Source organism: Callospermophilus lateralis, chromosome 11 (genome assembly GCF_048772815.1).
Source record: "Callospermophilus lateralis isolate mCalLat2 chromosome 11, mCalLat2.hap1, whole genome shotgun sequence".
Taxonomy (NCBI): Eukaryota; Metazoa; Chordata; class Mammalia; order Rodentia; family Sciuridae; genus Callospermophilus; species Callospermophilus lateralis.
In genome coordinates, this window is record NC_135315.1 from 58,317,055 (window position 1) to 58,340,534 (window position 23,480).

The window sequence follows — 23,480 nt, forward strand, 5'->3', positions numbered from 1 at the left end:
CTCTCATAAATGCATTGATGCCAGTTATGAAAGAGTTTGAAGGGTCTCTCTCTCTCTCTCTCTCTCTCTCTCTCTCTCTCTCTCTCTCTCTCTCTCTCTCAGTGGGGGTTGGAGGCAGAGGTACTGGAAATTAAATCAGGGCACTTTACCATTATGCCACTGAGCTATACCTCAGTCCTTTTCATTTTAAAACAGGTCTGGCCTCAAATTTGTGTTCCTCTTCAGCCTCCTGATCCTCCTGTCTCAGCCTCTTGAATCACTAGGATTATAGGTTGACTTGCATTTGTTCTTGAGTTCAATCTGTCTCACAAGTGCTTTCTTTCTCTACCACTTTCTATCATGGGATCATGTAGCAAAAAGGCCTTTATCAGATGCAGGCTCCTAAAAGCTTGGACTTCCCAACTTAAAGAATTATAAAAAAAAACAATTTATTTTCTTTATCCAGTCTGTGGTATTCTGTATAGCACATAAAATGCAGACAAAGAGATAAGGAATCCATGATGGGACAAATCCTGATAGCTCATCATTTCATCCTGAATCTTGGAAGAATATAGGAATTTACTCAGAATTCACAAAGAGTCCTAGAAAAGAATATCCTATGCACTTGGATTTAAAAAAATTTAAAACAAGAATAGATTAGAGTCTGAGGTGTAGCTCAGAAATAGAGCATTTGCCTGGAATGCATGAAGGTCCTGAGTTTAATCCCCAGCACTAAAAGAAAAAAAATAAAATTAGATGGTGGCTAAAATTATATTCTGACTCATCTAGTTATGGAACAAAATGATCTGGCAAACAAAGTGAGTTCTCCTTGAGTTCAGGGTGGTTTTTTTGTTTGTTGTTTTATTTCTATTTTTGTTTTAGATAAATCTATATATGGAAGAGGAGATAAGGGTGGATAAATACAAACAAGTGGTACACACAACCACTTGGGCAAAATGCCGGAGAATATAAATATAGGCCTGCATTCATATCTTCTCTCTCTCTCCCTCTCATTTTTATTTATTTGTTTTAAGCAGTTTTTAGTTTACAGACCAAGAAAAAAATAAACATGGTATATCACTTGAAGCAATGACAGAAAACAGATATGCCTAACTCTTAATTTTACTTTGATCTTTTATATCAAGAAAGGAGGACTTGAACCTGAAAACTAATAAACAAAAAGAGCTAATAGAGAAACAAAATTCAAACAAGGTAAGGAGATACCTAAATGGCTCCTTTTTTATGAGCTTGAGTGTTCTAATTTTTTTAATTTTCTTTTTTTTTCTGTTACTAGATACATACACTTTGATTTTTTTTAAGTTGTCAATGGACCTTTATTTTATTTATTTATTTGCAGTACTGAGAATTGAACCCAGTGCCTCACAAATGCTAGGCAAGCACTTTACCACTGAGCTACAAACCCAGCCCCAGCCTGAGTGTTCTGACCTAACCAAATTATATCCCAGGACACTGAGGCAATTTACCTATGTGCCTACCAATCAGGCAGGAATCTTTGAGAAATTAAAGAGAATGGTAGAGAATGGGGGCAGACAAAATAGTCTTGGTTTTTTAAAAAGAAAAATTAGGCAGATCCTGGAAACGACAGACTAGAAAACTTGACATTAACTCACAGCAGAATTCTAAAATGGTTTATCTGTGAAAATTTAGAAAAGACAGCAACAAGCATCAACAACTCACATGTTTAGTACATGCAAGGCAGGGCCATTTCAAAATAGCTAGAAGATAAGATTTTGAATGTTTTCATTTACAAAGAAATAAATACTGGAGGCAATGGATATGCTAATTACCCTTATTGGATCATTACACATTGTATAAATATATTGAAATATCACCCTGTACCCAATAAGTATGTGCAATTATTATGTGCCAATTAAATTTTAAAAAAAAAAAAAAAAGCAAAGGAAAATAGGAAAAAATTAAAGGTAGGCCAAGCTGCTTTTAAGAGCATTACATGACAAAGAGATCAAAAAAATTCAAATGTAGCCATACATATATTGATTTCTGCTGCTAAAAATACTTGTCATTATGTATAGTGGAGAAAGGGGCAAAAGATAGAATATACTATTGTGCAGTTCTACCAATGAATAATTTATGTATTACTGAACTCAGAGGTATTGGCTGACTGCTGCAAGATTCTGGATTCAGTCCTACCCTAATCCATACATTTGTGAACAGCATTGAGTCTTAAGAAGTAAAGTCATCAATTCTGCAGGTGACACTAGCCTGGGAAGGACAGCAAAGTACACTGGATGCAGAATCACTAATCTCAGCACATAGCAATGATGGAAGAAATTAAAGTAAAAATATTTAAATCCTACACTGTATGAATCCTCAAGTAAAAATATAAGACAGAATCTCTGGAAACAAGCCAAGAAATGGTAAAATAATATACTATGGAGATAGGCTCACCCAACTGGTCCATCAGGAAGAGACTGGCTTTGACACAGGTCAAAGGAAAAGACCCGGAAATAATATTTCTGGTAAATCCCCCTAAGAGCTTCAAGTCATGTCTTCAGAAACTCATTTAAAGGCAGTTTTTTTCATTTTCTTAAAGGCTTGATGAGTTAATGTCATTAATCTTAGGGTTCTTATCTGTCAAAATGAGAATACCTGAGGGGCGTGTGTATGTGTGAAAGACTGGGAACCATGAGAAAAAGTGGGAAGTTTAGTGTAAAAACATGAATAGCTCCAGGGAGGAGAGGATATGAGAGCTGTCCACAAATATGTGAAGAACTGTCATTTGGATGAGAAAGCAGACAAATTCACAAAGTCCAGGTGTCTTTAGAAGAGAGGAAGGAGTCCCTCCCCAGAGTTCACAGGAACTAAGGCTTGGACTTCATTAAGGCATTTCTTCTAATCCTTGCTTTCCAAAACCAGAATGAGCTGGTAAGCTCTTGGCCAGATTTTGGCTAAAAGAAATGGTATATGCAAAAAAGATGTGTAAACTCTTAACAGGTGAGTTAAGACACTCTGTTTCTCTGCTGTGTACTTCATCATGTGGTTTATTCCTTTATATACATAATGTCTATGATCTAATGAAGAAGGCAATATATCATGGTGGTTAAAAGTTTAACAACCACCCACCCAGATTTGAATCCCAGCTCTGCCTCTCATCAGGTGTTGAGAGCCACAGTTTAGTCCGAATGATGCCTGGCATTTTGATAGAGGGAATGGTTCAAAGGTGACCCTGCTCCAGGAATAGGGCGGCTCCGGGATTAGGGCGGATCCTGCTGCCTCAGGCGCCTGCTACTTTGGAGTTCCAGTTGAGTTCTCGGAGAATTGGCAGCGTGGAGCCCAGTGGAGGGAGTGTGTTCCCGGCAAGTGTGTGCAGAGTGCTGGTGAGAGTTCGGGAATAAAGAATTGCTGTTTGAACCTACAAGGCTTTGTGGTGTGGCGGCTCAGTTATTTTGTACCCAGCCAGACTGCGGCAATCAGGTGATCAGTGTGAGCTTGAGCAAGCTAGCTAACTGCTCTGGACTGCACTACCTACCACCTTTCCCCCATTTGAAAAATGAGAATGTAAGCATTTACCCCATGGGTCTGCTGTGAAGATTAAACAAGTTAATGCATAGGAAGTCCCATAACAGAGCCTGGCACACAGGAAATCATGACAAAGTTTGCAGTTTATTATGATTCCTCTACAACCATTTTAGTACTCTAAAGAGTCCTAATTACAATTCTGGGCAAAGTGTGATGTTCACCTGAGACTTTAGCACTTTAGAATATTGCAAACATATAGAACAGTGCTACATTCAGCAAAGAGAACAGATGGACAAACTTCTCATTCTCAGACCTACGTGATTTCTAAAACCAGCTACCCCTGGCAGATATTCCTGTCCCCCAAGTCGCCCTTACAAAGCAAGTTGCTGTCCCATCATAGTTTTAGCAAAGGCCTGGGATATGGATCCTGGAACCTAAGAAGCAGCCTCCACTGAGGACAGCGTTGGCTTCTCAGGTTCCTCTCCCAGATCCACAATCCGGATGGCATTTTCTTTCTTGGAAAGCCAGAAGGCCGCATAGACTGGCTCTGAAAATTTGCAGTCAAACTTGTGAACCAGAGTCATGGAATCATATTCTACGCCATAGAAGGAAAGGGTCCCTCCCGGGAAGTTGACATAGATCCCAAGTCTCCGGAAAGGGCCAGCTTTGAGTGGGGTCTCTGTGTCACTGTGCCAGGCTGTGAACTCCTTCCCATTCCAATGGAGGCTCCAGGAGAAGTTGTTTCCAGAAATGCAACTGTTGCGTTCCTCCCCTTTCCGGTCAATTCCTTTGCAGGTCAGGCCAAAGTAAGTGCCTGCCCCGGAGATCTCTATCTCAAAATAGTACCTGTGCAGGTACAGACTCTGTTGGGACAGCACCTGCCTCCAGTGCAGGAATCTGCTGGGGAGGTCCGGGTAGGGATGTTCCCAGGGTGTGGTGTTGGTGACTTTGCGGTTGTCCTCTTGCAGTCTGAGATACCTATGTGCTGTGTCCGGGTCAAATGTGATATCATGAGCATCTGAAGAAACACAGAAGGCAAGAAGGCTGTTTCAGGAAATGACAGCTGATTCTGACAGAATGCTTTAAACCCAGATGGCCTCCAAAGCATGTCTGGGAAAACACCCACCCCCTGTTGTCCCTTGACCCAGCTGCTATTCCCTTAGGGAAAAAAGGAGGATAAAGATAGAAAACAGGGAGAACACAAGTCACCCTACTTCATTCCTTTCTGAAAATCAAGTTGCTCAGCATTCACTGTATTATTTGGTGAAGTGAATCAAGAAACTAAATTTACTCATTCATTCAACAATTCTGTGAAGAAAGCCAGGCACTATTCTATCAGTGTTAGCAAAAGGTTTGGGGATATGGGTATAGCTACATTCTATACCTTCACTCATTTAAAAAAAAAAAAAATCTTTGTAGTTGTAGATAGACAGCCTACTTTTATTTTATTTGTTTGCTTTTATGTGGTGCTGAGGATTGAACTCAGTGCCTCACACATGCAAGGCGAGCGCTCTGCCACTGAGCCACAGCCCCAGCCCCACATTCACTCATTTTTAAAACTATTTGACTAATAATAAGCATGGTGAATTGTCAAATAATTCCCCAAATATATTCTATTTCTAATCTCAGAGAATAATAGCACCTTCCTGCACACAGTTGCAGATTCAAGTCATTCTTGACATGGCTTTTGCCCTCATTCTTAAGCCCCATCCCTCCACACAGACAACAGAAAATTCTGTAGATCTCCACACTTCTCTCCAGCCCTCTGCTTCAACTCCTATGTTAGCCACCACCAAATCTCACCTATACCAGTGCCATAGGCTCCTCATTGGCTGCCCATAATAATTCAAAAGATAATACTATGAATAATACTCATAGTAATGCTCAAAAAAAGGAAAAGTTAATATGTATAAAATACTTTTAAGGCAGAAGAACCTGAATTATAATAGCATATGTTTAATTTTTAATTTAATGTAATGAATAAAGGATTTTTGAGCCAGGCATAGTGGTACATCCCTGTAATCCCAGTGTTTGAGGAGGCAGGAGGATTGTAAGTTTGAGGCCAGTCTAAGAAACTTAGTGAGACCCTGTCTCAAAATTTAAAATACAAAAATTAAAAAAGAAAGGGCTACAACTGACTGCCCCTCAGCTCAATCCTCAGTACCACACACACACAAAAAAAAGAATAAAGAGTATTGTGTTCTTTTATTAACATACGTCTGCCTATAAAATATAACTGTGCTTCTGTCAGGAAGCAGGAAAGAACAAAGGAAACCACGTGGAAACCGAAACATCCTGGGGAAAAACAGGAGCTGTGGCAAGAACAGGAGATAGTCATCATCATAAATAAAAACCAGAGAAAAAGGCTGTCCATGAGTTTCTACACCAGTGGTCACCCTCAAAAAATAATCAGAAGCAGGGTTCAATGGCATGTTCCAAAAAGAAGTTATAAAAATGAGCATCGGCCACATAATGTGACCTTTCCTCTGCTAGCAGATGAGATCTGATGAACTGGTTAACCATCATAGAGTGTTTTTTATTTTTCAATTTAATTGTTTTAGTTTGACAAAAATTGTACATCTTTAGGGCTGGGGTTGTGGCTCAGCGGTAGAGAGCTCACCTAGCACAGGTGAGGCCCTGGGTTCAATCCTCAACACCAAAAATAAATAAAATAAAGGTATTGTGCCCAACTAAAAAAAATAAATTGTACATCTTTACAATATACAACATAATGTTTCAAAATACATATATATATATTGTAGAATGGCTAAACCAAGCTAATTAACATCTAATTAACATACGTGCTACCTAACATGCCATATGCATTTCTTTCTTTTGTGTGTGTGCCTGTGTGTGTATGTGTGTGTGTGGTGAGAATACTTAAAGTCCATTCTCTTAGCAATTTTTTAGTTCATAATGTATTGTGATTAATTACAGTCACCATGTTGTACAACAAGCTCTTGAACTCATTCTAACATGAAGTATTGATTAGAAATACAGTGCTTCAATTCATAATAGCTAAACTATGGAGCCAAGCTAGACACCCTTCAGTGGATGAATGGATAAAAAAAAATGTGGCACATATACACAATGAAATTTTACTCAGCAATAAAAGAGACCAAAATCATGGCATTTGCAGGTAAATGGATAGCGTTGGAGAAGATAATGCTAAGTGAAGTTAGCCAATCCCCAAAAAACAAATGCCGAATGTTTTCTCTGATACAAGGAGGTATGATGGGGCTGGTGTGGTGGCTCTGTGGTAGTGCCCTTGCCTAGCATGTGTGAGGCACTGGAAAATAAATAAATAAATAAATAAATATCCGTTGACAACTAAAAATTTTAAAAAAGTACATGTATGAAGACACGAATTGGTGTCAACATACTTTATATACAACCAGAGATATGAAAAATAAATAAATAAATAAATAAACAAATATCTGTCGACAACTAAAAATAAAAAAAAATTTTTAAAAGTACATGTATGAAGACACAAATTGGTGTCAACATACTTTATATACAACCAGAGATATGAAAAATTGTGCTGTATATGCTCAATAAGAATTGTAATGTATTCCACTGTCATCTATTTTTTAAAAAATCAATAAAAAAAATACAGTGCTTTTAACAATGTTAACAGAACAGGTCGATTTCTTAGAATGACAAAACAATGTGTTGTGCAATTCTAGCCAAGCAAGACTTAAAGTGAACCATTTGGTATCTGGCCAAAACTCTTAAAAGTGCCAAAATTATTAAAGACACAGAGAGACAGAGGGCTGACCTAGACTGGAGAAGACTAAGGAGATGGAAACATTTGTATTCCTAGGTTGGAATCTGGACCAGAAAAAATGGTGGAAAATGAATGAAACCTAAGTAAATTTTATGGATTAGTTAATAGTATTGCAACAATGTTAATTTATTAGTTTTGATCAATGTATTATAGCTACATACAACATTTAGAAAAACTGAGTGAAGGTATACAGAATTCTTTGCCCTATTTTTGCAATTTTTTCCTAAGTTTTAAATTATTTCAGAATAACAATTATTTAATTGAATTTTAAAAGGTGTTTCGTTTAGGGATAGTCAAGAGGTTACAAGAACCTGAATCTTATATGAAAAATGGTGGTTCTCACTTGAGCAAAGCATTTCACTGACACCGGCACCTGGGGAAGGGGAAGCTATTCACAACTTACATTGGAGGAACTCTTTCCTGGTTTTAGGCTCAGGTTTTGAGGTCCGATACTTGCGCTGAACGATGGCAGAAACTTGAGTTTTGATGTCATACTCCTCTAGAAAATCAGAGAGTTGTGAATGCACATCTTCTTAGGTAGTCAAGAGAACTTAAGAAAAGTGCACCCTTCCCTGAGCTTCCTGAGGCTAGAGAGGGAGGGCTGGTGCCTACTAACGTGGAACACACTTAATGGACCACACCACTTTCACGGATGAGATACAATCACCAGAAAAAGATCCCACACTGACCTGAATTTTTACCTCCTAGCACAAGCAGCAGCAAAGTGAGAAGCTAGTCATAGAAATGCAGCCCACTGCACAATGTGACTAACTTACTTTCTCTAGATCAGAATTATAAAATAAAGCATACATGAAGTATAATTATAAAAATAAAGTTAAGATATGGTTCCATTAGTCACATGACCTAGCTAAAGGATGGCTTGGACAATGAGCATTCCCCAATTTACTTTTCCTTGCCTGGCTCTCTGTTTCCTTACAGACCATTCCTAGAGACACACCAATTATAGCCCATGGCCCAGAAAATTCCTCACCTTCTTTGGAGAAATCCTGGAGTTTTTCCTTGTAGTTCTCCAACAGCTGGATTAAGTGTAGGGTGGAGTCTGTGATGACCTTGCGGATGCCTGACAGTTTATCTTTCAGCCCTATGTAAACACTAGGGAAAGCAGTGTCTTCCGTGTTCTTGAACTTGCAGTACTCCTACAAAAAGGAAACAGAAGAATTTGCGTCTTAAATTATTTCTTAGGGCTGGGGATGTGGCTCAAGGGGTAGCGCGCTCGCCTGGCATGCGTGCGGCCCGGGTTCGATTCTCAGCACCACATACAAACAAAGATGTTGTGTCTGCCGATAACTAAAAAATAAAAAATATTAAAAAAAATTCTCTCTCTCTCTCTCTCCTCTCTCACTCTCTCTTAAAAAAACTGTTTCTTAAATTGGATTGTTCTCCTTTCTGCATCTTTAAAATGGGTTGATAACATACTTCAAGGAGAAAATGAGTGTATAGTATCCACCTCAGGTCTAAAAAACATAAAAATAACTTTTTTATGCTGCTAGACTTTAAAAAGTGGACCTTTTAAAAATCAAGCGAGAACATGAGCTTTTAAAATCAGGAGGGACCTAATATCCATGAACAGCTCTAATACACAGCTCAGACTGGGAGTCATAAGAATGAGAACATTCTAGCCATGGTAGGGCGGGAGGAGCTAGTTGCAGTATTCTAAAGATCCACAAACCATCCTTCAGACAGGAATGCTACCTTCTCCTTGTCAATTCAGTCCAATGTGTAGTTTTCTATAATTCTTTTACTGTGCTTTCCAGTTTGAAGTGTTTTCATATAGATGATCACATTAAGTCACTTCAGTTCCAAAACAACATGGGAAACAGGAAAGATTGATTTCAGATGTAACTCATTATCAAAACTCACAGGCAAATGAACATTGAAGAGCAGAATGGATACTGAAGAACACTTAACCATGAACATGGCTATGCCAGAGCCAAGGAAGAGATGAAAAAGTATAAATCAGAAAGTTGATAGGACGACACATAAACATTTTAATATTGTACAAAGATTTGGTTACTATATTCAATAAAAGTAGTGTCTCAGTGTGGGGAAAGAATAATTATTCAATAAATGCTGTCATTTCAATTGGCTGACAGTTTGGGCAAAAATAACTTTTCTTTCACCAAAATTAATAATTGTTATCTTATGCTAAAATAGATCTTATAGATCTTATACATCTTAAAGTTTTAATGTAAAAAACAAGTTAAAAAAGGAGAAAAGAAAACAAGGAAAAGTGATTTTTATACTCTTTGGGCAGGAGATCTTGGAAGAAACTTGTGATGGTAAGTTAAGTTTTTATCCATATTCATTTGCTGTGTTTTGATATTGAAAAAGGAGACACTATTCAGGGGCTGGGGTTGTGGCTCAGTGGCAGAGTGCTTGCTTCACACATGTGAGGCACTGGGTTCTAGCCTCAGCACCATATTAAAATGAATAAACAAAATAAAGATATTGTGTCCATGTATAACTAAAAAACATTTAAAAAGAGAGAGACACTATTCATATTTTTACTATCTTTCTTTGTATGTTTCTCTTTCTCTCACTTACTATGAGAGTTAACCATAAAAGATTAACTATGACTGTCTTTGGGTGCTGGGACTATGGGTCATTTTTTTTCCTTCATATTTTTCTGTACATCCCCCAATTTTTCACAATAAACAGTTTATTGCACCTACAAGGGATTTTTATTTTTCAAAAATGCAAGCAAGAAAAATTATTTTGTCTTTTGGAAAAAGACTTGCAAATTATTTATTCCAATCTTCTGTTTGGATAAGTGAGAAATTTGAGACCCAGAGAGGTTGAATATATATTACTAAAAGCTACACAGCTTATTTACGATAGATCCAGGATGATGAAATTTACCCCCAACCTAGTGTTCCTTTCCTGCAAAATGACATGTTCTTTAGATCTGGTTCAAAAGGCACATCTCGTAATGTATAATGATACATTATAGTGGAAAGTTCCTTCCCTCTACTGAGCAGTCCTCAATGACCCAATAGACACAGCTCTGTCTGAAAAACAGCAGGTGTCCAGTTTCATCCATGCCAGGTAAGTTTCCACACAACTGCCAGGGTGCTTTATAAAATATACTCATCTGCCTTCTTCACTCCCCCTCCCAAAGTCCTTCACAGTCAGATGCCTGCTTGGCCTCATCGCCCATCACTATGAGCCCAGCATCCTGTGTTCCATCTCTGTGAAATGCCTTGGTTCCCCAAGCCAGCCATGCTTTCTCAATACTCTGTGATTTCGCACACTCTGTTCCCTCTATCTGGAACATACTGCACCTTGAACATGACTCACCTTCTAGGACCTTCCGTACTCTAAGCAATCCCCCCTATCCCTACCACTGCTGTACTCTGCTGAATCAAGACCTGTGTCTGATTCCAATGGGGTTTTATCAAAATGCAATCACATTCACAGATGTGCCACAGGCTTGATAGAAGAAGGAAGCTCCATGGTGCAGCTGCATGGATACCTCCACCTCTTCCCCTGCCCCACCCCCCAATTCTGTACCTCCAAAAAGAGGATGGTGTTGCTGATGGCCGCCAACCTCTCCAGCTCCTGCTTGCTTTTCTCCATCTCTACATTCCTGTATTCCAGATGGGTCTTGATGCCATTGGCCTGGTTCAGAGCAGCTTGCTCTTTCTCCTCCAAGAAGAGCATCACATCTGCCTGAGCCTTCCTCACAGCAGCAAGCAGTTCCCCAAACTGCTCTTCAGCTACCACCTTCACCTCCGACACCGACACCTGGCAGGGATGGAGTGGAAGGCATCCAAAAATTTATTAGTGAGGCATTCAATTTCATGGAAGCTCAACATAAAATATAAACAAATAAATAAATAAACAAACTCAAGAAACCCATAAATGAGGGAACAATGTGCTACTGTAAAAGGAAACTTTTATTACTAGAGAACAGATTTACTCTCCTGAAATGTAAGTGCTTCTTTGCTGATTGTTAACTTAGTCTCCTTATCCATTTGATGAGATTGCAATGTGACTTGTGGGATTTCTTTAAGCTCTGACAGTCTGGGTCTGTTAATCAAGTTTATGAAACCAATTTTTTCTACAAGAGAAATGTCTGTATTCAGTATATTTGATAGTATACTCCAAGAGGTAAATGAATAACTTGACCTTTGTGCACAAATAGATAGTGTGAATCAGCTTTCTCAGCATTTTATTACACCTGGTTAAAATGATCACTGAACAGTCTGAGCCAAAAGCACATCTAAGATCATGATGTCTCTGCAAAGCACACAGTCCCCAGGAAATGTTTAAAGTATGTGTAGATGACCGTGGTACCCAAGCAATTACAGGATGAGCATTATCAATGCAAAATAGAATGCTGCAATCAAACCATAAGACAAAATCAATATTAAGGGTTTGCATGTTGACATGCATGCTTGTGGAACTCTTTCATGAACATCTCTTCTGAATGCCTTCAATTACTAGCACATCTACAAGAAATTATTCATTCTCAGTTCTAAATGCTGTCACCTCCTCTTTAATAGTTCTTAAGTATGTAGGCAGTTCCCTCTGCATCTGTACATACTGTACAATGCTCTTAAATTTCATAAGTCTTGGATATTCCATGACCCAACCCAACAACCCAAAGTTCATTCCCTACCTATCTCAAGTCTCTCCCATTGTCCCCATCATCCTATCTCATCTGAGATCTCTCTGAGCATCCCCTCCAGATGCTGTTTTCTGTTCCTGGTCCCAAGAGTATGCTCCAGGCCTCTAAAGGGAGCCCAAACAATAGATGCCCTTAGGATTGGTACTGCAAGGGCACCTCTCTATCCTGGGAGGCAGGGAGAATAAGACTCAGACCCAAAAAGTGAAACTCAATAAAACAAGAAATCAGAAAACAAGGGTCTGTGGGTCCAGGGCATGTGGGAATATGGAGGTTTGAAGAAAGATGAGAAAAAGAAATGATGATATAAGGTAGGAGGACTTCTGTTGGCTGGGGACCCTGCCTCAGACCAAGACTCAGGAATGCAATCCCAAGAGAATTCATGGTCTCTGATCAGCCTTTGATCCAGTGGCCAAGGAGGAATAAGCAGGGAAAAGGAAGCAATTGGGATGTTCCTGGAAGACGGGAAGGTATGTAGACACTCCCTCCATTCTCATTTTTATGCCAATGTTTCTATCACTTGTTGGCTTATTAGGCTAGGGCAGCTGGACAGAGCTGGTAGGAGGAAGAAGATACTAGATGGCAGATTTTCTCTAAATTCCTCAAGCCCAAACCAAGAAAAGGCTTCAGACAGATGGCTGTATTGAGAAGCAAGGGTAGCACCAGAGGTAGTTTAGGAAATTCAGAGGAAATCTATTGTTCAGGCTCCCTTTGGAGCTCTGGGATGTTCAGGCTGAGCCTCACTCTGGGGAGAAGGAAGAGCAGCAGGCTGTCCAGGAGCTCCAGCCAGCAGTCATCTTATTAGCATATTAAATTGATGCCCTCTCAGTTTGGAAAGGGAATAGGTCTTAGCCCTTTGGTCACTGTGGGCACTAGGTCAGGAGCACCACCTATATCCCTAATGGACTAAATACAGAGGCTGTCGTTGAGCAGGTGACCAAAACAAGATGCCAAACCTACTCAGATGTTGCCTCCTTGTCATTATAAATACTGTGAATTCTGAGACAATTAATCATAACTGAATTTAAATCTAAATGTAAAAATATGTCTTAATATTAAAAATATGAAAGCAAAGATGGAGAAATCTACCTTAGAAGAGAGGTGAGATTACTCATTACCTTTTGTGGAGGAGGGGTGGGATAGCTGTTGATGTCTTATCCAAGCTCCACATTAAGGAACATGTTCTAGATCCCTGGCTTACTGCCCTTCCAACCCTATCAGGCTCAAGTATCCAGACTCCATGAATCATAGAGATCAGCAGAGGCTCCCTGCCCTGCCTACTCCTGATCACTACCATAAAACAGGAGGAGGACTAGATATGGGTAGTCACATGAGGTGGGTAAAGAACCCAAATCCATTTACTCTCTATAATTCCAACATGTAGTTTCCTCATAGAGGTACCATACTGTGAGCTAAGAGGCATAAATCTGAAGACAAAATTCATGATCCACATCCCTTCCCTGCCACCAATGAGGAGAGACAGTGTAAAGGGTGCTTTGAATGATATTGGTGATTGGCTCCTACTGTAGCTTCTCCTTCCTAAACCTTCCCATTGAGAAACACTCCTTTTTTTCCACGTAAATGGAATGTATGAGGGATATTATTTACTACCCAAATGATGACAAATAAATAGTGCAGATAGGAGGGGCTACAAACATATTGAAGTAGTCAACAGTCAGTGCTTTATATTTGAGGATGGTGCACATGCCTATCAGTGTATGAGTCATTCTTAGGTTGAGAGAGCAACATTCCCAGATTCTCCTGTCCCACCAATCTAAGGGACCCCAGACAAGCCTTATCACATCCCTTGTGCATGAAGGTCATTGTAAAATTACCTCCCCTGGTTACCATGCCATTATGAGAACTGAGTAGGGATCAAAGTGTCTAAACATTGAAAAGCCGGAAAAAAGCTAAAATGTGATTCTCTAAGTCATTTGAATCCTGAAAATCAACTATCTCTGAAGGTTTATAAAGATTTAAAAGAGTAATTATTTTTCTTCCTTTAATAAAATATTGTGGGCAAGAAAGGGGTTTTATTCTTCAGCAATTAATTAGTTATAAACACAAGATGTGGAAATTATGGGCTGGGGTTGTGGCTCAGCAGTACAGCACTTGCCTAGCATGTGCAAGGTGCTGGGTTCAATCCTCAGCACCATATATAAATTAACTAATTAATTAATTAATTAAAGGTATAAAAATTGTTTAAAATAAAGAGGTAGAAATTAAGTTAAAATGGATGTATGTATTACATTGGGTGGGTGGATGGATGGATAGGTAGACAGATGGATGGACATGTATATAAGTAGGCAAGTGAGTGGATTTGTAGGTAAATAAATGAATGGAAGGATGGATGGATGAATGGATAGGTGCGTAGATGGACAGATGGATGAAATTATTCATTCTCAGCATATGAAATGATACTGCTGACCCTTTGTCATAGAGTAAGTGTTCAGCAATCTTTTCTAAGTAGTGGTTATTGGCTTGCCACCAATGAAAGCTATTTGTGGAATTGCTTGGGTCCACTTACAGAGTCTATTTGGAAAGTGGCCACCACTAGAGTGACTAAAGCCAAGCAGCCTGGTTCACCATTGGTCTTATAAAGTACCATCCATTTATCCCGCAGTTTTAAAGTCTTTTATCCAGATGCCAGGACATAAGAATGGTAACACACATGCAGAACATCCTCCCATGATGGAGGAAGCCAGGATTTTTTATAATTCCTGGAGCTCTAACTAAATACCTCTCTTTTATACACACAGGCACATTCATACACTTTTCTGCTGGTCAAGAATGCACATATAAAAATAATGCTGTTATACCATGACTAATCTTGGTTCTACTCTATATTATTAAAAAGCAAATCACTTGCCAGCTTTAAAACTTAAGCAAATTTCATAACAAATCCTGACATCAAGGTGAGGCTGCCTCATAGTTTAGCCAACTATACCCACAATTCTCCTAGCAGAAAAACCCCACTGGACCTACAAACCCATGTCCCACAACCCCCTATAGCCTGACTGACCCTGAAGCAGCAGCCAGACATGCTGAAATATAACAGGTGACCCACACCCATCTTACCAAAACAGACTTGTGATTGGCTTGAAGCCTGGCAATGGCATTTTCGTTCAACTTGAGTTTCTGCTCCAAGTCTAACTGGGTGTACCGAAGTTCAGCCTGAGAAACAGAAAGGAGAGAGTTAAGAAGGAAGGGGCCCAGTTGTACTCAAAAGTCCACAAGGGCAATGACGCTTTTCATTCCTTAGGTCCCTGCCTTTCTTCCACGAAAGGGAAAGTTTGACCATTGAAGCTGATCTCAGAAGCCAGCCTAGAGGTGTGAAGCGTGGGCTGTGTGCCAAGGCTGTTCTGGGGCTGAACGCAGCATGAATCAGTTAAAATATACCTGCTTCATACAGTGCTAGATCACCTCTTACCATGCTAACTATACCCATATAAGGTAAAAATTATTATCTCTATTTTGTAGATGATAAAATTGAACCACTTATCCAAGGTTAGTAGCTCATTAGTGGAGTTGAGTCTAGACCTTCTGACCCCCAGAACAGCCTAACAAGGAGAGTGAGTGAGACTTGGAGCCAGACAGCCAGGAAGCAAGTCCAGCTCCTTTACTTAGCAGCAGAAACTTTGGAAAAATTTACTTATAGATGAAAAAGACATTTTTTTCCTTATGCTCACACTCAACACAGAGTTTTGAGTGACCAAAATGTGTGTGTGTGGTCTGTGTGTGTGTGTGTGTGTGTGTGTGTGTGTGTGTGGTCTGTATGTGTATGTGTGTGTGTGTGTGTTTTCCCCACACATAGCAGTTCTCACACACCAGCTGGGTTTTCTTCCATTTAACTCAATTCTGAGTTAATTATGATCATGTCAGATCCACAAGTTGAGGACTCAGGTCCCATAAGACTGCAACCCCTACCACCACTTCAGATGCCAATCCAAGTCCAGGTGGTGACCCCTGCCTCTGACCAACCAGCTAGAAATCAGAGGTTCCACCACCTGCTCCTCGGGTTCAGTTATTTGCTTGAATGGCTCATTAATTAAGGAAACATTTTACTTATGTTGCCTGTTTATTATGAAAGAATACAAGTCATATAGATGGAATATGCATGGGGCAAGGCATATGGGAAGAAGCACAGAGCTTCCATGTCTTCTTTAGGCATTTACATGTTCAACAATATGGAAGCTCTCAGAACTCTGGCCCTTAGGTTTTTATGGACACTTTATTATATAGAGACACAACTGATGAAATTCATGGCCACCAGTCAACAACTCAACCTTCAGCCCCTTTCCTTCCCCAGAGGTTGGGAGATGGGGCTTAAAGTCCCAAACACCTAACCAAGTGGTGGGTTCCCTTGGCAAGCTGTCCCCATCCACAGGCTGTCCAGGAGCTCCAGCCAGTAGTCATCTCATTAGCATACAAAAGACACAGATCACTTCAGAGATTCCTTCTAAGGTGCCCCCCAACCCCCACCGTGTGTGTGTGTGTGTGTGTGTGTGTGTGTGTGTGTGTGTTTATGCTTTTAAGAATGAACCTAGGCCAGGCTCCATGGCGCACACCTGTAATCCCAATGGTCCTGGAGGCTGAAGCAGGAGGATTTCGAGTTCAAATCCAGCCTCAGCAATTTAGCCAGGCCCTAAGCAACTCAGTGAGACCCTGTCTCAAAATAGAAGATAAAAAGTGCTGGGGATGTGACTCAGTGGTTAAGCACCCCTGGGTTCAATCCCTGTGAAGGAAGGAAGGAAGGAAGGAAGGAAGGAAGGAAGGAAGGAAGGAAGGAAAGAAAAGAAAAGAAAAGAATAAACCCAGACCATGCATCTCAGGTAAGCATTCTATCATTGAGCCACATCCCCAGCCTTGCAAGGGTTTTAAGAGCTATATACGTGTCAAGAAATGTGGCCAAAGATCAAGCATGTATTTCTTATTATTTCAGAACTTAATGTCCTCATATCTTCACCTATGAAATGGAGACAAATACAGTGCCTGCTTCCTAAGATTGTAAGATAATGAATTAAATGAGATAATGTATGTTAATAAGAACTTGGATTGCTTCTTGGCCTTTTGGCTAAGATCAAGTATAATAAAAGCTTGGTACAGTACCAGGCATGTTGAAAGTGCACCCTAAATGTCAGTGGTTGTCTTTGAGATCCTCCTCCTCCTCATTATCATCCATCTTACTATTATGGCTGATTTCCCTTCATACTCTGTGTTTGCTCCTGGAGGCAGGTAGAGCCAGCCCTCGCCACTCCAAACCCTCCCCCGAGTCCTCCCTCCCTCCCCTTACCACAGCCCCACTGCCACTCCAGCCACAGCAAGTGCAAGTGTTTGCCTGGCTTGACCTTGCCTCCTGGGACTCCCTAAACAACTTCTGCCAAAAAGTCTGCCTGGCAGAAAATCTAAGACTTTGCCAACTTCCAAGGTCCTGTCACTTCCCTGCTTCCACAAGGGCATGAGATAGCAAAAAGAAGTAATAATAATAATAAATAAGCAGCTTTCAGTATTTTTAATAGCTTCTCTCTGCATTTAAAGCTGTGAGTTATTATGCCCCAATAGACCTCAAAGCGCATAAATGAAGTGCATAAATTAATTCTTCCAAGGAAGCCTGGGGGTTCCAGGCTCCCCAGTGGGGAACACAGCTGCAGGTAGAGCAGTCACTTCACAAGTACTCTCTGTAGAAGGCTGGTAACCTTTGACCAGTCTCTAGGGAGCCCCATGGCTTCTCACCCCTAATACCTGTGACCTAAGCCTAGTAGTTGAGAATGAGAAAGAGTCAGGGGTCTGGCCTATTGGGGGAAATCCTGGAATCTTATATAGTGACCCATTCTAGAAGAAAGGGGAAGAACATGAACTGTTTGTTTGAAAGAATTGAAAGACACAACAGAACACACCCTAGCAACCAGCTCATACAACATGGCACCTTAACAGCAGCAACGTGAGTTAAAGCAGTTGTCCCCAGTCAAGTCCTAAGGAGACACCCAGATATCCAAAGAGGGGCTTCTCCTCTATGTCTGCAGACTACCATAAAAGGAGAAAAGGGCTGCTAAGTACTGAATTGGGATCTCTCTGAGTGAGTCACTCCAAGGGAAGGCACTCCCAATTACCACAAAAGGTGGGGCCAGTTGGGAGATTCGTATATCCAGTTATTCCAGTTCCTAGAAAATGATGGGTTGTCTCAGACTCTGGTTTCAGGGTTTCCCAAGATCAGCCATGCACACATGGCCAGGGTGGGCCCTGCCCATACCCTACCCAAGTGCAGAATAGTGGTACCTATGAGCATAGACGACCTTCTAGCAAAGGGCACAGAGACCTGCATGCTTCATCAAGGTATTGGAAAAATGTACAAAAGGCACAATATTCGGGGTCTGCAGACCCGTTGCTTGCTGGCTGTATAATCTTGTCAAATCATTTAGATTCTCCTCTGGTACAAGGTCACAGAAATATGTTGACTGAATATTTTCTTCTTCTGTCTACAGAGCAAAGAGGAATCCAAAGCTTGGTGGCTGGGGATAGGTTAGAGATGCAAAGAGCAAGAACTGAGAAAATGAGAAGAGAAAAGAAAATTCCAGATGGAGTCAGTTCTCTTGTATTTCCAACCATGTGAGGCTAGCCCTTTAGAGACTTATCTTTGTAATCACTAGAATTTTATCTGGATATTGATTCCATTCCTCAGTTAATTGATCAGGACCTATTGCATGCCAATTCAGTCAACTGAAATGCTCACTATCTGTCCTTGGAAGACTTACAGCATTGTAGACTACTTATGGAAAAATCAAGTTACATCAAGCACGGTGGCACACACACAATCCCAGCAGTGTGGGAGGCTGAAGCAGAAGGATCACAAATTTGAGGTTAGCCTAGGTAACTTAGCAATACCTTGTCTCAAAATATATATAAAGGGCTGGGGATATAGCTCAAAGGTAGAGCTCCCTGGGTTCCATCCTCATTCTCAGAAAAAGTTGGGGGTGGGAGGGAAGAAAGAAAGACCAAGTTACATAAACTGAATCCAAGGCCTTCTTTACAATTTTCATCCCGAGTGTCTGCATATTATCCACCTACTGGCTACCAGCAATCAGACTCTGAACAATACTGACTAACTACTCCCAGGTAAGCACAAAGACTTTTGATTCTCTGATACTTGGCTCTTGCTCTACATGGAGACTGTGACCATGGTTAGCATCCAGTCCTGACTTTTCTAGAACCAAGACTGAGGTTGAAGGTAGTGGCCTGGTACAAAGTGGGGTCTCCAAAGATCTAAGGCCAAGCTCAACTCATACCTTCTCCTTCAAAAACCCTACCCTAACATTCCCAGCAATGGCTGCCTCCTTTGAACACGCAGCACTTGTAATGTGCCAGCCCTTTAGCACTCTGTGAAGCTATGGTATGTGCCTTGGCTTCCTGACTAGATTCCAAACTCTGGGACGTTGTGGACTGGGCAGCTTAGCACTTAGTCACAGACTTCATAATGTATGATAAGCATGAAGAACAGGAAAGAACCACACGGGACAGAATAGACAGAAAAGGTGGTCACAGGAGTCCCAATTTTACACTGATCTCCACAGACATGGGGTCTCATTTCCATGGTGGCAAGTCTGAGATTCAAAGGTGACGGGAATTAGCAGGAGCCAGTCAAGACCAGCTGCTTTTAAGAGGAAAGGGGTCTGGAAGCAAAGGGAACCACTAGGTATAGCTGGGCTCTCAAAGCCCACAGATCTTGCCCAATGGCCTAGCTATTGCTAACCACAGAAGCTTCCGAAAAAGCTAACTTGGCAGCTGAGAAATGTCAATCACTCTGTAGATCCCCAGCAGGATCTCAGTGCTTTCTGTCCCCCCAGATGAACCCGCCATTACACTTTCCTGTACACAATGCCTGCCTGAATAATGATTAGCCCACTCCAAAGTGACCTTCAGAGAGTAACTGCAGTAGGCTTGGGCTAGCTGAGAGGAACCCTAGGTTTGGGGAGCCTTAATGATAACTGATAATTCTTTCAAAACAATCACAGTGGAGCTAGAAGCTTAAGCTTCTTAAGCCATCAAGGTCCCACGTCTTCTGGGCTGTTTGCTTGGGCTCCTTGTAAGAAATCCTTTGTTCCTAAGATTTGGTGGAATTGCATAGAATGTAGCTGCACTCACAGAGTAAATTTGCTCTCCAAGCTGAAAATGAGGACACAGGGTAGAAAGGACATAAGATCTCGGTAGCAGACCAGAAAGCAGGGGGATCTGTGTTACAGGGCTGCCACACTGTAACTATAGCCATGACTGCTTTTCAGCCCCCAGACTACCTTAGAGCCTCTCACCCAATTGCCTTTATTTTACTTTACCCAGCTCTTTCCTAGGATATCTGTATTTGGAGTTCTGCCCAGCTCTCCTGCTCAAATTTCTATCACCCTAAGTCTGCGTGGCATTCTAGATGCCCTACATTTAACATTTATATTGTATCCGTGTTGGTCCAGGCATAGAACATTTCTAAAGGAAACAAAGTACAGTTAGTGTTGCCCTCTGATGAGAGGAGGCAGATGCAAGGATTGGGGATGGGCTGGAGACCTCTCTTCCCACTAAAATCGATTTGGTTAACATTATTATTTAACAACTCCATGTATCATTTTACCAGTTAAAAAAATAATAAAATTCCAGCCAGGCACTGGCCCAAGCCTGTAATCCCAGCAGCTAGGAAGGCTGAGGCAGGAGGATCTTGAGTTCAAACCCAGCCTCAGCAACTCAGCAAGACCCTTTCCCTAATAAAATTTAAAAAAGGGCTGGGAATATGGCTCAGTGGTCAAGTGCCCCTGGGTTCAATCCCTGGTACCAAAATAAATAAATAAAATAAAATTCCTATATTATACCCAAAGGGAATAACTATACATTTTGTCTTAAAATCTCTGCCATATGTATGGCCAGCTTTTGGAGTAAAACATATCAAAAAGGTAAAGTTATACTGTTGTGTTATCCCTCTATTAGGATGGCTCTCCAGAAACTTCCATGCCTCACTGCATCACTTAGTCAACTGTATGAACTGAAACAAATGTGGTGGAGATAATAAGAGTTTTCACCTCACAGTTATTTGAGAATTGGATGAGAAGAGCCATAAAAATTCATTTTGAACAATACTCAGTATTTTGACAATACTCAGTGAAGACTATTTTCCTTAACTATGTGGAGATTTTTCCTTTAATGTGTATATTTGTTGCTCTTTCTCTTAGTCTGACATCCTTGGTCACAGGAAACACTGGAAATAATTAAATGACTTCCCAGGCCGGAAGCAGTGACTCATTGACATGTGGAATTCAGAGCTCTCCAAAACAACTCCCACCAGCACTAGATAAAATATGTGTCTAGGGATAGGCATAGAGGGGTGCCCTGGTGTGCAAACCTTCTTTCCCAGAAACCTCTTTCCTTTACTGCCCAGGAGCATTTGCCAAGAAATTACTGTAAACATGCCAGCCATGCATTTGGGAAGTTGCTGCAGGTATGAATATAAGAAATGTAGGACAAAAGTCAACTGTACTTCCCTACAGGAAAAAAAAAAAAGTAAGAAAAAGTGCTCATGGAAAGTCAAATTGGGAGAAACAGAGCATATAAACTTGCTGAATCAATTCCCAAGGATTTCTCTAGGTCCTCAGCTTTAAGACAAAGGTAAGTTAGATATTTTACAATTAATGCCTTTATCTGATAGAAGTAAAATTACAGGCTCTGAGCACAGTATTCTTAGTTCCTCCTGATACTCTCTACCTGATGAGGAACTTTCATTTTCCATAAGTTAACCCATTCTTGACATTACACCCAGACCGGAGTGTCAAATTCTATTACCTTAGCATTTTTTCAAGCTCTTGGATTTCACACTGATTATCTCTAGCAGGACACTTTTCACTAGTCTTTGTTTAGGATAAAGGGAAAAAGAAAAATTAGGGGAAAGATTTATACTTTTCTCTTGAATTTCTGCCAAGGTTGGTGTATTATTAATTAACAGTATACGTGCCATGTGATTCCCTCCAGAGAGAAACATCTCCTCTGAGCCCCACAACTTCTGCGTCCTACACCCAAATACCCATTCCCAAAAGCTACATGAAAAACAGCAGGAAACTCAGAGAGAAGCAGAGACAGACACAGAGGTAGCACGACAACAGGGAGACAAGGAGAGGACAGAGTGACCTACTTCATTTTTCAAATCCAAGGGCAACAGTTCCTATGCTGCATGAACAGCCAGGAGCTATGGCTAATTTCCTTTTTCTGTTCATACAGAGCACAGAAGTGACATCAGCAGAGGAATTGTGGTGTGGCTGGGCTTCCCCAGGCAAGCACCATGTCCCACTGCCCTGTCGCAGCTGGACAGACCCCAAGCACTCACCTCCTTATCTCTGCGGGCAGCATCCAGGGAGACCGTAGTGTGGTCCTTGTGTTCATCCTGGCCACATTCCTGGCAAATGCACTGCTGGTCACTGCAGCAGAAGGCAACCAGAGGGCTGTGGTGGGCAGAGCAGGTAGGTAGGTCTCGGTCCTTTGATGGCTCAGTCAGCTGGTGGCTGTGCAGCTTACTGTTCTCCTGATGAGGACGCAGGTGCTCCTCACAGTAATTCACCATGCAGGTGAGACAGGACTTCACTGCCTTCACCTTGCTGGTTCCAAGGCAGAAGTCACACAATATGTCCTCCTCTCCATCTTCACCGGGTGCCCCTGACTCTGCAGAGGAGCTGCCCCCTCCCTCTGTCTCCTCCACAGCTCTCCCGGGGGAGCCCAAGTCCTCTTCTTCTGTGGGGCTGGCAGACCCAGAGTTTGAGCTGAGAGAGGCCAGAGGGTGAGCAGTGACTCCAGGCAATGGCCCTGGGGCCATCAGATCCAATTCAGTCATCCTGGAGGCTCTGCCGCCAGGGCGTTCCTCTGCCCCTTGGCCCAGGATCTGTGCAGCCCAAGTCAGCCCAGAGAACCACGCCTACAAGATTACAGCTGCCCCAAGATTTTAACTGTTTACTGCCTCTAGGAGGAAGCTCAGTTACTCATAACTGCACTTCAGGCTTGGATGGCAGCCAGCAGCAGTGACAAGGCGGCTAGATTACACTGGCTCAGGAAGTCTCCTCGCTAGCTCATACCCCTCCTCAAGTCCAACCCTGAAACTTCTATTGTTAGGTGAATCATTCATCCCCCATAGGCTCTGCAGAAGACCATGTGTGTCTGTGGCTGCTCTAGAATCACTGGAGATTCCTGAGCTCTGTCGTAAGCCTGTATGGCTTTGAGTGCTTTCACATCTCAGAACTGGGCATGAGGCAGCTAGCGAAACTCATAGAAAAACCAAATGAACCCTCTGACTTAGACTGGGGTGTAGCTCAGTGGTAGAGCACTTGCTTAGCAGGCAAGACTGCGGGATTTCCCACAACTGCAACCACAAACCACCTGGCTTCACTTGTTTCAAGTTACTTGCTTTTAGTTGACTTTAAAAATCACTAATTTTGGAAAGCCACAAAGCTGAGCAACATATTATTCGTCTCCCACTAGCTGTGCTGTAGATAATACCTCGGATGAATGTGTCCACATGTCCACATGTTGACTTGAAGGATATCAGCTCCT

At 41.4% G+C, this 23,480-nt stretch overlaps 1 protein-coding gene across 1 annotated transcript; it reads right to left on the bottom strand.

The window, feature by feature from the left end:
- Positions 1-3,605: 3,605 nt before the first annotated feature.
- Positions 3,606-22,816, bottom strand: Trim16 (tripartite motif containing 16). The gene is made up of 6 exons (XM_076870681.1): positions 22,267-22,816; positions 14,994-15,089; positions 10,799-11,032; positions 8,259-8,424; positions 7,671-7,766; positions 3,606-4,498 (listed from the first exon to the last, which is right to left on the bottom strand). Exons 1-6 carry the CDS (start codon positions 22,765-22,767, stop codon positions 3,915-3,917), a joined length of 1,677 nt encoding a protein of 558 aa, XP_076726796.1. The 5' UTR covers positions 22,768-22,816; the 3' UTR covers positions 3,606-3,914.
- Between the last annotated feature and the right edge of the window lie 664 nt (positions 22,817-23,480).